The sequence below is a fragment of the Hyalella azteca genome, unplaced genomic scaffold (assembly GCF_000764305.2).
Source record: "Hyalella azteca isolate HAZT.00-mixed unplaced genomic scaffold, Hazt_2.0.2 contig1623, whole genome shotgun sequence".
NCBI lineage: Eukaryota > Metazoa > Arthropoda > Malacostraca > Amphipoda > Hyalellidae > Hyalella > Hyalella azteca.
In genome coordinates, this window is record NW_025931927.1 from 18181 (window position 1) to 35062 (window position 16882).

A 16882-nucleotide genomic window follows, 5' to 3' on the forward strand; every position below is an offset into this window, starting at 1 on the left:
GGTTACAGCAAGGAAGCTGTTTACGTTCCGCCTCAACTAGCAACTCTATTTACATCCCGCCTCTACCAGAAACTGTTTACGTCCCGCCTCAATCAGCAACTCTGTTTACGTCCCGCCTCTACCAGCAACTCTGTTTACGTNTCATTGCTACAGGCACTCAGTAACAGAAGATATGCTTTCTCGTGTGTGGGACGAGTTTGGCTACCGTTTAGATGTTAGCCATGCAGCACATGCTTGACATGTTGAACATTTACAAAAAATGTAAAAACAAAATATAACTCAGTACTCACTGCAGTGAGTGACAGAGCGCATTTTCTCGTGGACGAAAACGTGAAGTCACGGACGGACAGACAGACGGACGGTCATGGCGAGCACAATAGTGCATTTTTTTTCAAAAATGAGAAAATGCGCTAAAAAACTTTAAATCTCTCTCTTTCCATTGGCGAATAAATAAGTAATTATAACATTATACCCAAATATATACGAATTTATCAGATTGGGTCCATCATTTAAAATTTACCTTGTTTTATTCTTATTGGTTCTGTCCTGTTGTGAATCTCTGCTTCGAATCATGCAAGCATGAGAACAAGAAATTATTTATGTTGACGCGCATGGATAAATATTTTCCTAAATGCATATATGTGTCCTGAATTATTTTCCTAAAGGCATACATATGTAACAAATGTGAAGACGAGATATGGTTTGCTATGTACTTTGAACCAATCATGATATAAAACAGATAAATACAGTTCAGATAAAATACAGTTTGACGCGCGGTGAGATAATCTTTGCTAATAAATTTACGAAACAAGCACAAGCGGAAAATTTACCATTTCTTATGCGAGAATTTTCTTCTTATGCAGTGACTTCCTGGCTGTTTTCTCTGCTTTTAAATTCTTGATAAACTTGCGACTTGAGCAATCAAGTGATCTTAAGTACAACCGACGTTAGGTGAGTTTTTGATTAAACTAAATCTTACCCGAACAATTTATAACGTAACACACGTAACTTTTCTTACGAGCATCCTCCTGTCAAGTGAACAAGTTCTTTTGATATGAAGAGTAAAATTTAACGAGCTCTCTGTTTACTTACAGTTACATATTAAATTATACGTTACAGTCACCTCGCGCAATGTTTGAAAGGCTGGAACTAAGCGGCGGAAGATTCGCTGAGGCACTGCCGCCGGAGCAGCAGACGCAGTACAGCAAGGATTTCACCGGGAACGTCAGCAAAATTTTCAGGATTAACCCATGTGGCACAATTGTTCCGGAAGGAATCAAGTACTATGAGGAAGACATCTACAACTTCAAGGTTTATTTAAAGTCAAGTTAACTGCTGAGCATGTATTTCTTATAACGGTCTGGAAATTAAATTGCAGAAATTGATTAAACAGACAGTGAAGAGAAGACAGTGATTGATTGCAGACAGTGAAGAAAGGTGATTAAAGCCAAAAGTAACAATTCCATATAATGTTCATTCGGTGATAATGACAACATATACGTTCGAGCATGAAACATGTTATTCAATATCAATCGCATTCCTGAAATTAGATCTTCAGTTTAGAATTGTTTCTACTCAATTAAATCCCTTTAACCTTGAAACTTTAACCATGATATTCATAGCATTTGGTGTCTCCTACCTGCATCAAAGTAATTAAGTTTAACTGATGATTTAAAGTCTGTAGAATTTGTCGCTGTATCACACGAAAAAATATCAAATCACACTTTTATATGCGTCACTTAATAATTTTGAACCTTAGCGTACACATTGTTGGGGTCTATTCAATAAATAAGCAAACAAATTCTGGTATCCAGAAACTTTTAATAAATAACTATAATAATAAACAAATGACGGATACGAGAATACAAATGAATAAACCGTGTATTTCCTTGTCACTTTTAACTCCGGCCTCACGTTTCGGAGCCTTTCTGAAAATGCATAAATAAAACAAAATTACAGACACTAACAAATCAGAATATAATGCCTATACTTGGCGAAAATAAGTTACAGATTGATAAAAGTAATGATATTCATAGTCACCTATATAAACCACTGGATATACAGGGGTTTGACAAAATAATTGGAACACCTGATAAATTTAGAAAAACTTTATTTAATACGGAGTTGAACCCTCTTTTAGCCTTCAATACGTCTGGGAATCGAATCGTACATCTTCTTGACTTGTTCTATTGGAATTTTCAGCCACTCTTCCATCAAAACCTTCTCCAGTTCATCCAGACAGGAGGAGGACTCGTCTGAGAATATTGAGGGACTCGTCTGATGACTGAAGACTCGTCTGACTCGTAGGAGGAGGACTCGTCTAAGAATTTTACTCGCCTCCACTGGTCTGGAGACCAGGTTTTGTGGTCCTTGCACCACAGCATCCGCTTCTGAATGTTTCAAGAAGAAAGTAGAGGTTTCCTGATAGCGGCTCTACCATGGTTATTGGAAATTATAAATTAAAATCTTTAAAATTAAAAAAGTCTATATTAAGTTTCCACGTTTCTTTCTGTAGAAAGTAATAGGCATATTGTGTGATCTTGACGTTTATAGCTAAGTTAGAATGATACAGACGATGGTGACGCCTTCGTGTATTCTTGTGCAAATTTTCCCTCTATTGCTTTAATTATTTTCTTACGCATGCTATTCACTTCGTTAAGATTGGCCCAGTCAAATTTCAAATTACAAATTAAATTACTAATTGCATGTTAAATACTAATCTTTGAAAAATTCAGATTGCCTCTTAAGTGGACTTATCACTTAAGGTAAATTGTTTAAATCCAATTGATATTCAAATTTTCCGCATTCATTATAAATTCTATATTTTCTCTGTATTTATTAGGCGATTATTGATTTTACCGTTTCTTCGCAACAGAACATTTGGATGGTGCGGACTCATACGCCCGTGCTGGCGTTGCAGCTGCCCCTTATCTGTACTTACCTGAGCAAGACCTAACCAGCTGATGAAAACTTTGTCCACATCTTGATGCTTAAGACCAATACTTGAGCTTCTTCAAACAATTCCTTATATCAATGATCATTTTTTAGTGTAAACTCTTGAATAAATAATACGGCAAAATCTCGATAGCTTTTGTATTACTATCATTCCCAATATGGTATCCACCCTTATGAAGCTCACGACGAACGGTTTTGGTAGAAACTTCATTGCTGGCATGCTGATTTAACTCTGCACGCACCTTTGTAGCCGTAGATCGCCTTTTTTTAAGGGCGCTTGATAGCTTTGAGGGTCGACCACATTTAATGCGATTATTAGATGTTTTCCCCTGTTTTTCGAATTGCGTCATCGTCCTTGATATAGTAGCTCTCGAAAAATCGAAAACCTCAGCGACTTTGGTGATCGAAGCTCATGTCATGCGAGCACCAACAATTTGCCCTTTTTCGAAATCAGTTAAGTCACGCATCTTGCCTAATTTTTAAATAAATCTAGAATAGATTGTGCAATATACCTGTAATCGTAAAAACAACATATATTAATTATGTATGTATACCAATATACCAATATAATGAAACTGATGAATATTTTGGACAGAGGAGGATTTTAAAGAAAATATACTAATAGGTGTAGTGTTCCAATTATTTTGTCCAACCCCTGTACGTATGTATACATGACTATCACATGAATAACTAGACATAATACCTACACGCACCTCTGTGGTGGGATTCCCATACAATGACGAAATACAAAGCGCATCTAAACGAGGTCACGTCAAAGGTGAATCAAAACGCTAAACGATAAATTTCAAGAGTCCTATTGCAATCCCTTACAACATAACGTGTGTTTACTAAGAAAACACTGTAACTAATCCGAATAATTCAGAACTAGCTCCATCAAGGACATATTAAGCATGCGAAAGGGTGAAATAAATTATTGTTCATTTCATATCCAGTAATTTTACGTACAGCTTTTTCATTACAACCTGGTACATTAGTCTTACAGGCGATAGCTTGTCTAAAAGCGAACGGATTTTTCAGATATCTTGATCATTTTTTGGTCATACTAGTACAGCCGCGACTCACTTGTGTGAGTTATGTTAAGGAACGATTAACGATAGCTCACTTAAATTGTGTAAGTAATGCTAAGGAACGATTGCTCAAGCTTGTGAGTAATGTTAAGGAACGAAAGCTCACTTTTGTGAGTCTTCACCAACTCACACAACCGCTACTCATTGAAGTGTGTTACGGTTATTATTCTACACATTTGGTTACGTCTGTTAATATTGGAAGATTATTCAGGTGCCTAATGAATTTTCATTTCTTCAGTATTTATTTTAGTGCATTCTAAATCTTTATGTTCGAACAAAAAGAAGCATAGAATTTTTCTTACATTTTCCAGTTTCGTCCAGACGACGTCTTGGTAATGTCGTACCCCAAATGTGGCACCACGTGGCTTCAGGAGATAATCTGGAACATGAGAAACAACCCCGATCTCGATCACCAAAATCCCGAAGAGCCTCTCTTGGCTCGGAGTCCCGTTATAGAGTAAGAACTAATTTAAAATATTTTTAATAACTCTTGATACTGTAATTCCAAGCCTTTTGATGCGTGTCACACTCGGCATTAAACAACATATCGCTGGACTCGCAGTTTCGAGCTATATGGGCAACGTTATGTGGCCACCCTGTTGCCTCTGTTATAAGAGATTAAGCACAAGTGTGAGGAACTCTGAAAAAATCTTGGGTTAAAAAACTATGTTTAACGCAAAGAAAAGACGCCATTACGGGAGCGTAGGGTTGACGCCTCTGCGCCCATTTTAGGTTGAAATATAAACGCGCCACACATTGCACATCCACGTGTCTGATATAGCCGTGGAGTTGAGTGGAGATGAACAAGTTACCGTATGGTTCAGAAGCAGTACTGTAATTAAAACAAATTCCAAAGTTCTCAGCTTGAACGTGTTCACTAATCCTGTGTCCAAAGACGTGCATGATGCAAACATAATGATGATACTAGCGTTTGATGTTTCAGTTTGTGATTCGTGGCAGACAAGCGAATGTTTTCAGTCGAGAATAATAGCAAGTAATTGCTGCGAAACCCGGTTCTTATTGAAATCCGTAAACCATGAAACATCTGTGATGCAGCGTGATCGCCATCCTTGTACGACCGACATTTGAAACGCTCAACTTGCGCAGGACGGACATGGCGCTGCACGACTACATGCTTACCACATCCGTCGAAAAGTACTTAGACGAACCCATGTTCAGCACGTTCAAGACTCGCTGCCCTAACTTGGATCCCAAGCGTGGAATTCATCTTCAAGTATGGGCATGCAGTTAGTCTCTGCACTATTATAATGTATAACATAAATCTTTCAATAATTTTTTATCAAAATTTAGAATATAGTTAAATTATGATCAAAATTACACCGTTTACCGGTAAAAATGAATAAATGTTGTTCATATGCGTATCGTAATATTTTTAATCGATAATTAATTTGTTGCCTTTATTCTATTGAAGTTCATGTCATCATTTCACGGGCAACATATGAAGGTGTTAATTTAACATTTTTGAAGATGGCAGAATCATTAACGGAGCCTCGTACTCTTAAGACGCACTTGCCCCCATCCTGCTTCCAGCCTGGCCTGATCAACAAATGCAAGGTATGAAACGTTTTTATATCATGTGCCAACCTTTGATGCTGTGTCCCGATATCGATCATTTTTCAACGTTGAGATCACGTTATTTTATGTCTCTTCTAGTGTTGGTCAGATTTTAAAGTTGATTTGATATTTAATTTTGGTTATGGTTATGTTTCGCTCAAATGGTTATGTAAATGATTTAAGGGAGAGGTGTAGCATATCAAGATTCCTGTATGCTTAATATCTAGCCACGAAGAAGAAGCTCGATTTGTCGTGTTCCGTTTGAAGAAGAGTCGTGCTCCATTAGCTTTCGTTCTTGTTTCGTGATCATTATGTGGTTTCAATAAATCCTGTTTCGTGTTGCCGTGTTCTTCCCACCCTTCACGCGCGTAATCTCATACATTACACATATATATAAATGTTCAACATGTCCCCTTTGTGCTGCACGACAAACATCTAAACGGTAGACAAACTCATCCCACACACGAGAAAGCATATATTCTATTACCGAGTACACCGTAGCAGTGTTTGGTTCTTCAGCAGTGTTGCCAGCTTTTTGCTTGGCGAGAATACCAGATTGCCTTGCTCTAAATACCAAAAATACCACAAATTCTATTATTCAAAAACAGATTATTACCTAAAAATTTGATGAAATTAATTCGTCAGAAACGTTGAGACAAAGAAAAAAATTTTCTTGTGTATCTGGCTTGACAATAATTTGCCAAATTGAACACTTTATATTTTTTTCCTCTGTTTGCAACATTTTGACACTTTTCTTTTCCTGCGTTTGATTACATTGACACTTTTTCCTTTTTTATCACATTGTGGCACTTCTTCCCCTTCGCTCAACATGAGCAAGCCACGGAAACAGGTCATCTTCCTCTTGCTTATTTTCGTACATGCTTGCATTTATCTCACATTTCGGGTGTGATCACTTGTTGCGGTTGAGCAGATAGCTTTTGGTCCGAATAACGGACTTCAGTACCTTAGTTGAAATTTTATTTCGTTGCTTGTTTTTCACATAGGTGACTAATGTAAACACTCGCTCCACGAATGCATTGGAGACAGGTCAAAGTAGACAAGTGATGTGGTAGGCAGCCAGTTCTATGAATGGATGATGATTTTCAAATCACTGAAATATCGAATGGCACCCCAGAATTCAAGTTGCACTCTAGAATTCAAAACCACCAAACAAAAATGGTGGAGCTTGCGTCGCAGAGATCGGTTCGACAACCTCACTCGTCCTAGGCCATATCATCACTGATCAGTAATCAATCATGGATCATCACTCTCGTGCTTATATTGCACTAATTAGCACTTTTATTAAATGTTAACAATTAGATTTGGGTTATTTTATCAAGTGATAAACTTGCGGTTCCAAAAAATGGCGGGAAACCTCTAGTCGCGCCGCTCTGACGGTAATCTATCTATATAATCAACGCCTACGCTGGAGGACGTTCAAACTTCAGAGGTGGAACTTAATGCAGTAAATTTGCATTAAGTCAGAAAATACCAGAAAAATACCACATTTAGGCAAATATACTAGATCTAAAATAGTCATACCAGACACTTCCTGAAAATACCAGATTTGTAAAATCTGGTATATAAATATACCATCTGGCAACACTGTTTTTCAGGTCAACCACTCGTACTGGTAGAGGCGGGACGTGAGCAGAGTTGCTGGTAAAAGAAGGACCTTAACAGCTTCCTTGACGTAACCCCACAAGAAATAGTCACATAGGGTGAGATCAAGCGATCTCGGTGGCCAGAAGTATATTGCCAGATTTCCTATGCGTCCTATCCGACGCTCAGGAAGTGACACAGTCAAAAAGTTTCATTCATCAAGACGCCGCCGCCACTCAATTCTGCTTTTCTGCATTCAAAAAAAAACTTCGAATCTTTTTATTTCCATTGGTGTATAAATTATTTACTTTTAATGTATACTTAAATACGTACGAATTTTTTAAATTGGTTCCATCATTTTGAATAACCCTGTATATCGCAAGCATGAAATATGATCTATTCACAGACTGGCAATGTTATTCCGTTAAACAAAACGTTAACACGTCGAGTTCGGCACGACCCACCGGTGTGTTGCAGGGTCTTATTTTCCGGACAAATTCCGAAATTTAGTTTTTTCCAATTGCGTTTGTCGACAAAAAATTATAATGGTAGTACTACGTCATTAAATCTCAAGATGAACGGAAGAAAGGAGAATTTCATTTTTGCACCGGAACCTACGAATTTACTGGTATATTTTGAATTGTAGGCCTTTTTATCCGCGAACTTGGCCGTTTTTAGGCCATCTGGCAGCGCTGGTGGGCTGTGCCGCACTCAACGTGTTGAGCAATATAATGTTTAGCAATGAGAGACAGCCGTCCATACATATTATGTAATTCACAATGAGCAAAAATACTGAGCGGGGGCAGCTGCTAATGCAATTCCATCAGTTTGCTTTCATTTCCAAGGGAGGTGACTTCTTTCTTCATCTCTTTCCAGCCAAGAAATAATTGACTTATTGGCAACATTCACGTCTTCAGTGCCAGAAGTTAATTCAAAGTCTTGCACATAAACAGCGCGAAGATAAATGTTTAGAATTCAAAGGAAGAGGTTCTACATGAGCTTTAAATGAATTCATTAAAAACCAAATTTAGCTCTCATGTTGACAGGATCGTTACAATGTATCCACCTTTAATTTGCTTGGCAAGAAATGCAAGATCCTCATTGGAATAATAATACCATTTATAATCCGCATTTTCATATTGAACTTGACAGAATTAAAAAAGTGGGGCGCAAGAATCAATCAGCGCATAGTATGTTCGGGAGTACGTGACCCTTGCTTATTCATGCTTGAAATAATCCAATTTGCATGTATGTTTGCATTTACGTTCATTTGCATAGTATTAGAATTAGATGGTAGAATTTTCTTGTTTATATGCGCACAAATTATGACCAGAGAATGCATTACAATTTTCAAGGAGTCGAACAATTCTTTAGATGACGTTGGTAGATCAAAATGGCGGTTTAGCAAGTAATAATATATTAACGAACTTTTGAATGTAACAACATTCTTTTTCAAGTTAAGAGAAACTTTGAATGATGAACTTTTGTTGGACATAAGTACATACTACACGTAAATAGGATACGACACAAATATTTCGAGTGAGTAAGTCCCTCCGCAAACAATCTCAAAGTTTAGACAAATTCGGTAGTTTGGAAATAGAATGCTGGGATCCAATCCAAAATGAAGAGGGTTCCAGCAATCGTTGGTCGCTTAATATGTTGTGCACCTCTGCATGATGACGATGCAGGCGGGTTTCTCCAGCACAGTGCGAGCGATGGTCTTGTTAGTCCTCTCAATGGGTTTCCGTGCCCTCGTCAAGACAGAAGATAGCAGGCGAGATGGTCTCGACGTCATGGTTGTTGTCCAATTACTCCAATGTAATCTAGGACACGCTATCAAGTGTCATGCGTTCAGTGGATTTATTTTCTTTCAATGGCGGTTTTATATGTTCAGTAATTGAAGATAGTAAAAGTTTTATACGCAGCTGTGTCGAGATGAATGCGCAGGACAGTGCTGCCAGCATCATTTGTTCATAAGCAAACGTTGTTGTCGTTTACGGGTAGGTCAAGCCGGACTGTGCTACCAGCATCATTCTTTCTATAACTACATTTTTCGTCTTCAGACTGGCTAGACTGTGCTACCAGCATCATTTGCTTTTAACTTAGACGTTATCGATGACTTTCAGGTCTTATGGGGAAATATGTCCTCATAATCTTAAAACTAAAGCTGTTTGCATTTACAGGTGGTTCTTATCGTTCGGCACCCGAAAGATGTGGTGTTATCGTTCCAGCATCATTGCCGCCTTCTGAAATCTCATGGCTTCACTGGCTCCCAAGACGTCTTCATTGAGTATTTCGTAAACGATCTGAGTGAGTTCAGTAAGCAATGTTAAGGGGACCCCCGGACCGGCTACCCTCCGGAAAAACTTCTACAGTTATTATCCGATCATCATGAAACTTCACATACGTACGTAAAATGTAAAAAAATTACATTTTGCTCCTATAAATTTTTCGAAAAAACTGATAGAAAATGGGAAATTCATAGAAAATAGCTAAAAAGGGGGACTTTAGAAAATCTATCTCCTCCTACAAATATCATCCTACAACATCGAGACACGTATCATTCTATTCGTAAAGACCATATCTGTCGATTCAATCATGGGTTTTTTCATTTTCCCCATAGTTTTTTTTATGCGCGTTTTTCCCATTTTTCTCATTTTGATTCTGCCACCAATGGAATCGTCAGAAAGTAAGCTTTAAGATGAGTATGAGCACCGGATAATGCCATGATTGGCCGCTTTACGTCAGACGTTCCTTTTTAGTGTGTCTAGCCTTCTAATTAATCCCATAGACTTTAGTTGAGGGCTCTAAAAACTCCCTCCCTTCGGGGGGCTGTTACGAAATCATTTTTCGACGTAGAGGGATGATTCTGGTACCGTTGGATGCGTCAAAAAGTAAGCTTTAAGATGAGCCCAAAAACCGGAAAACGCCAAAATTGAAAATTTTAGGTAGCCGGTCCCCTTAATAATTTCAAAGTAGACGGGTATGACTGATAAATTTTTATTCATTAGTGGTATGAAAGACGAGAAATCCGTATCATTTTTTCGGATAGTTGCTTGGTCTTGCTTGCCAGAAAATTTTGTTTGTACTACATAATTTTGGTTCAAGATTATGCACGGAAATCGTAAATGGATGCTGATTTTTTGCTATTTCTCTCACTGCTAAATAAACTGAAGTTGAATTTAAATACGAGGTTCTTTTTCTTTTCTGTTTTTAAATTTAAACTGGATTCATTCTTGCAGGTCCAGTTGACCATATTATACAACATTAACTAACGTAAGTCTGGTAAAAATTTTTGGCAAGGTAGGCAGCTATCTCCCCGTAGTGAATGTTGCAGCTAATATGCTGCAATGCCAAATCAACCAGTTAAACAACAGAACAGAAATTAATGAGCATACTAGAATTTGTTCCATGGCTGACGTTTTGCAGGTGGCATATTAGCAATTCAGTTGCGTAAGTCATTTCATTGTCTAACTTCATTGCAGGGAAGCAAGATCCAGTTAGTCATGGTGACGCTATTATTGCACCGCAAACGCACTCTTGCATCTCCAAAATGGGATTGTGGGATGAACACTAGACATGTCTACCTCCTCACAGTTTCTTTCACTCCAAGCATGCTGTGTAGAATACTTAGAAGCTTTCCTTCTGCTGGGTTCCTCTTAAGCATCGTTGCATCCGGAACGTGCGTGTTTCAGCTCTAGCGTAGGTACATGTTCATTTGCGCGAATCTTGCGTGTTGAAGCGCATGCGGTCACTGTAAGTTGTCTCCCAAGTAAGTGTAACAAAATTTTGAATACTTTGACCTAATGCCGTTTCTGAAATTTATTCACTTCCCTTTATGCACTTCTTTCTGGCATCCTACCTCTTTATTCCGACCCAAAATGTAACAAGTATACAAGCATCGTATGCATTTCTTTGCACGAGCTTCTTACTCCAGCAATAACCTCTTGCAAGCCTTTGAGCGAGGCGATAATGTTCGGACTCGAGAAGTTACTAATTATGGGTATACTTAAGCAGCTGAAATCCTTTTGGAAAAATGACTTCCAAATGAAGAAATTAGTCAGCTGTCTATAATGTACATGTCCGATTCATGCCTGATTTACCTCAACGAATACCATGGCGCTACGCTTCAGTCCGCAAAAGGTAAAAGAATTTAGAAGGGCACCATAAATATTTTCATTAGTAAAAGCCATTAGAGAATTAATTTTATTTACAACAATGAAGCTTTTGCTTTCTTCTAGTGATCTATGGCTCGTATGGAAATCTTGTGAGGGAGGCTCTTCAGTTCAAATTGCACCCCAACTTTTACCTCCTGTTTTACGAAGATTTGAAAGCAGACATCCAAGCTGAGCTGCGTAAACTCAACGTCTTCCTGGGAACCGGGCTGTCGGAGCTCCAGCTGCAGAACGTATGTAGTCACTTAAAAGACTTCCAGCTCCTGGACTTTGAGAAAAGTAGTAGAACTCGAGTGCTTGTAGAATCATTGAGAGGTTTATCGTTTGAGGACCAAGAATTCTTGAATATCTCTAAATAGTAGTATAAATGAAGTTGTGTAACATTTCTTTTAACACTGAACGAATGTGAGAAAGGTTTGTTTGAGATGTAGTCGACCTTGGAGAAAATGTAAGCATAAAACGTAGAGCATGAGAATGAACGAACCAATGTATCAAATTGCTTGTTTAATACCTCTCATCAACTTAATTCAACATGTTGGCGACAATTTTTTAGGCTATTGAGTCTGTCCCAAATCTGAGTTGCGTAAAATCCTATATGAAACACGTAAAACGCAAGTCATTGAATGCCTGTTTATGTTTCTTTACAAAAAAGGCGGTGATTTTATATTGTATGTGATAAAAGATTATTAAAAACTAAAATTGAAAACGTAAATGGCAATTGCAGCTGGCAAACTTGGTACTTCCTGGAATTTCAAGCGAAGTAAACGGTTCCTTTGGCTGATGATATATGACCAAAGCTGTTCGCTTGAAGTCAGACAGGGTGAAATTAGACAGAAATTCAGAAGGGAAATTTAGTCAAAATATACAGGGCTATTCTAAATAATGGACCCAATTTAATGAATTCGCATTTATTTGAGTATGGATTATGAATTAATACTTTATACACCAATTGAAAGAGAAAGATTCAAAGAATTTTTTTTTAGACGTTTATAAATGTTCGATATTTGTGGGAAGCACCCTTGTGCTCCTCATTGGCTGCTTGATGTCATAATCTTCTTGGATTTGTCACTTTCTGAGCGATGGATAGTACGCATAGAAAATAAAGATCTGGCGCCAGCGAGATCACCTGATCTCACCCCATGCAGATGACTATTTCTTATGGAGTTGCGTCATGGAAACTGTTACGTCCCGTCTCTACCAGCAACTCTGTTTACGTCCCGCCTCTACCAGCAACTCAGTTTACGCCCCGCCTCTACCAGCAACTCTGTTTACGTCCCGCCTCTCCCAGCAACTCTGTTTACGTCCCGCCTCTACCAGCAACTCTGTTTACGTCCCGCCTCTACCAGCAACTCTGTTTACGTCCCGCCTCTACCAGCAACTCTGTTTACGTCCCGCCTCTACCAGCAACTCTGTTCACGTCCTGCCTCTACCAGCAACTCTGTTTACGTCCCGCCTCTACCAGCAACTCTGTTTACGTCCCGCCTCTACCAGCAACTCTGGTTGATCTGAAGAACCGTATCACTGCTGCGGTGCACTCAGTAACGAAAGATATGCTTTCTCGTGTGTGGGACGAATTTGGCTACCTTTTAGACATTAGTCGTGCATCACAAGGGGGCCATACTGAATGCATATAATATGAAAAATGGAATCTTTCTCTTTCCATTGGTGTATAAATTACTCATTTTGAATGTATACCTAAATAAATGCGAATTTATCAAATTTGGTCCATTATTTAGATTAACCCTGTACTTTACCGTCTCAATTGGCCGATAATTAGGGATCATAAAAAATATAAATTCGAAATGTACATGTAGCTTGTGTTAGCAAATCTTTAGAAAAGTTCATGGTAGTACAATGAATACTTAATAATGAATATGTACTTGCTCTTGCCGCAGGTGGAGCGACAAACTTGCTTCAAGAACATGCAGAAGTTTGACCCATACCGAGTCATGTCTTCCGCTGTGAGCAACATGGATGTTGCTCAAAAAGACGGACCATTTATCAGGCGCGGTGAGCTATTACGAAATAGATATATTTTAATGGAAATACTTACCCTCTTTGTTACAATTGTTGAAATAGAAAAGAAATAACCTTAGCGCAGCTTTATATACTTTTCTTGTCGTGAAGAATTTACTGTACATTTATTGAAATAGTTGAATTCTTCATCTCTGCTTTGACCTAAATATTAACAAATGTTGCAGGGTTGGCGATGGCTTGGAAAGGCGAGCTTACAGAAGAACAAGAGAAGATGATGAATGATTTCATCATGAAACATTTCACGGACCAGGAATTCAAAGCAAGATTTCATTGATATGGGGTGATCTGTGATGCCGACGCAGTTCAACTGTCTTCGAGCCCATGATGTATCCCAGTTCCACATAATTCAGAATTTTGTTTCACCATTCTTAAACGATTTTCTGCAACGATTTAAAATAGTGTTATAGATTGCCTGTTATCGTAAAATTTCATATCTCAGAATTTTACTGCTCGAATTTTGAAACTAATTGCAGTTTTTCAACCACAGAATTGACGTACGTTTTAATAAAGTTGGTAAAGTAAGACGTAAAAGGAGGATTTTCGCTAAATATTTCCTGATCATTCACTCGATATATATTGCGTGACTAATTCGAAATCAGGACTGGACAACAAGCATGGTTGTAAATTAAAGCAAGGCTTGAGATTTCATTCGAGTACCTGCAGCTCGCTGATAGTTAACAATGAAGGCTCGTCTTCACGGCTGATGTGAAGCGGTCGCTGCGCCAAACTTCCATGCCAGCATCCAATAATTAATCATTTCCTAATCACAATATGCCAATGACCAAGATACAATCTTGTTCAGTGTGGAATTGATTGTATTCATTATCGAATTAATATGAACCTTGGTAATGAGTATATTTTTACAATGTCCTAAATAACAGGGATTTTTCTTGTATTGATTTTATGTTCTCTTGTGTATTTTCCAACGTTTTGTTGGAAACGCTCTTTGTTAGAATCGTTATGTAGCATGACGCCTCTTAATCTACTTATTCGTGTCATAGATACGCTTCACGAGGGAATTAATAGTAATCGATAGATATTTAATACTACATTTGTTATATGTGGGATTTGTTGTACATGTTTATCTATTGCATGTTTGCCTCCATTTATCGTGTTTTTATTGTTTCTAGGGGCAAATTATATATTCAATTACTAGCTCATTATATATTCTATTACTCGCGTGAGGGATTCTTCGACTGTTTGTGAGGGAACAGTGAAGAATCATCATGCAAAGACATATACTGCCTCAGATATATCTTGACACGAGGTGTTGAGTCATTACAATGGAACTAGTGCTCGGCCATCTCCTTAATTTCGACAGTCAGACCGACGCACACCTTTAGTACTACTGTACATATCTTTAATCGGCTAGTTGGCTACTAGTCCTTTATAGTACGGCTAGTTACCAGTCCTTTTCAAGACCTAAAACTACGAAAAGCTCATGCTCTCACGACACGTAAACTGTTAGCTCAGCTTAAAGAAAACGGTAGTTACCAAAATTTTTCAATACATAACCGTTTCTATATATGGTACGTAGCCTGTCGTGACCCCTATCATTCAAAGGCGGGTGAGAAATTTTATTTTCTTATACAGATACTTTTCCTATTAACCACAGAGTAGGAAGAAGTTATAAGTGGTTGCTGATCGTTATAACCATTCCCTATATTAATACCTGGTACATTTTTTAATGTGAAGGATGTCTCGGTATATCTGCTTGACATGTTAGTTTCCAACAGTAACACAAAGTAAGCGTTTGAAATATTCATGTAGGTTCTTAACAAGTATTGCAAGATTTCCCGATGTAGCACCTCCACACATTATTCTCCTACGACGTCACACAGACGCTGGAGCAACATTCGCTTCTCAATATTTAATCGTGAAGAATAATTATTAAGGGCCCTTTACATGCGTAAATTCAATAGGGTTAGCGGAAAGCTATCATAAAAAGAAGCCATCCCCAATTTTTTCTAAACCACCATCTTCCAACTCTTACGCGCCTCTTTCCTAATGTCCAGTCTTTAACCTACACTTAATCTATGTGGCCTCTACCACAAAAACATGGAAAAATATACTATGAATTTTGAAATTGTTCATGATATTTTCAGACTCTTTAATTATTGTCAGTATCCTGTTGAAATACAACCTTTTCTTATTTCCCTTCAGCTGATTTTGTGAGATATTATGATAGTCATAATATCGCTAAGTATACGTAACTTTCTCTAGTTACGTACAAGAATCTCCGCATTTCGTAAGTCGTAAATGTTTCAGCATTATCAAAACTTACGCACGCATGACTGCTCTAAAATGGTATATCATCAAAGCAATAAGAGGCTCGCTTCATCCTTTGTTTACATTCGGAGTCCGATGCCGTCGAGCTTATGTGTTCCGTCACTTTCGCGAGTGTTTGCTAAATTTTTAGCTGTTATAAAAGATTCTAGACGCTTATATACTTCGAAATTTTGCTTATAAATGCTATTTATTGATAGCGAAACACTCAATTTATGATAAATATGACATGATGAACAACGAGAGTGAAATTCTCGTCATCGGGAAATTCGAAAAGCAAGTTGTTTAAATGGAATAAGAGGTTTACAATATCTGGTTTACGTTGTCCACAGGCAAACTTACGGCAAAGTGGGCAAATTTATCATAAATTAATAAAAGTTTGGGTTATTACTCCCTGGGAAAACACTGCAGTTGACAGCTAGCAGCATAAATGAACTGGTAAGCTTGCATATACTATATTTTCACTTTTTTGAGTGGCAAATAATTTTTCTCACAGCTTTATTCAATTTTATTCACAATTTTGAATGAGAATCAAGAATCAATATATCATGATTGACAGATTTGGTTTCTGTTGTAATGTACTTGAATTTACAGAATGGCCAAAAAAATTGTCAGTTTTCTCCTCGTTGATATCATCCTCTAAATTCTTGCACGAGTTAGCCTTTCTTGTCACCCTTAAGGCTTGTAGTCAAAATGCAGTGAAGTCTGAGAGCGAGGTTTTCGCGACCATCGTGTAAAATCCTTGATCTGCCCAAAGCTCGGCCAGTCGCTACCCTCGAGCTTGTATACTCTTTGTAATATGATATCCTAGCCAGACCATTCTTAGCGGTAACTGGTCGCTTTCAGGTGGCCGAGGAATGGCCAACGGTCGACTATAACTAATTGGACTAGGCCGACCACTGGTCATGTATTATTCTTCGCCCCTCATTGACTTCGCCTTTACCATGCCACCCGTCGTGAACTGACAGTTGAATAATTTACGACGTCTCTTTCCCCTCAAACATTGCACAACGTCTCCATTTGAGCAGCTAGTATGCGGGATTTTCCCTCCGCTTATCAGCAGACTCGATCATAACTATTTTTCGGTAGAAAATATCTACAACAAGGAGGCTGATCAAGGAATGCCGAGTATACCATTCAATGGAGAATAAAAATTACAACCCG

General features: G+C 38.1%; 1 protein-coding gene across 2 annotated transcripts; it reads left to right on the forward strand.

Moving 5' to 3' along the window:
• Positions 1 to 643: 643 nt before the first annotated feature.
• Positions 644 to 16209, forward strand: LOC108678988 (sulfotransferase 1A1). 2 transcript variants are annotated; one of them, XM_018167487.2, is made up of 9 exons: positions 917 to 951; positions 1120 to 1311; positions 4355 to 4500; positions 5151 to 5277; positions 5532 to 5618; positions 9404 to 9530; positions 11462 to 11628; positions 13291 to 13405; positions 13597 to 16209. In XM_018167487.2, exons 2-9 carry the CDS (start codon positions 1132 to 1134, stop codon positions 13704 to 13706), a joined length of 1059 nt encoding a protein of 352 aa, XP_018022976.1. In that variant the 5' UTR covers positions 917 to 951; positions 1120 to 1131; the 3' UTR covers positions 13707 to 16209. The 2 variants fall into 2 exon arrangements, with proteins under 2 accessions (XP_018022975.1, XP_018022976.1); XM_018167486.2 differs by having other exon boundaries at positions 644 to 1311.
• The last annotated feature ends 673 nt before the right edge of the window (positions 16210 to 16882 follow it).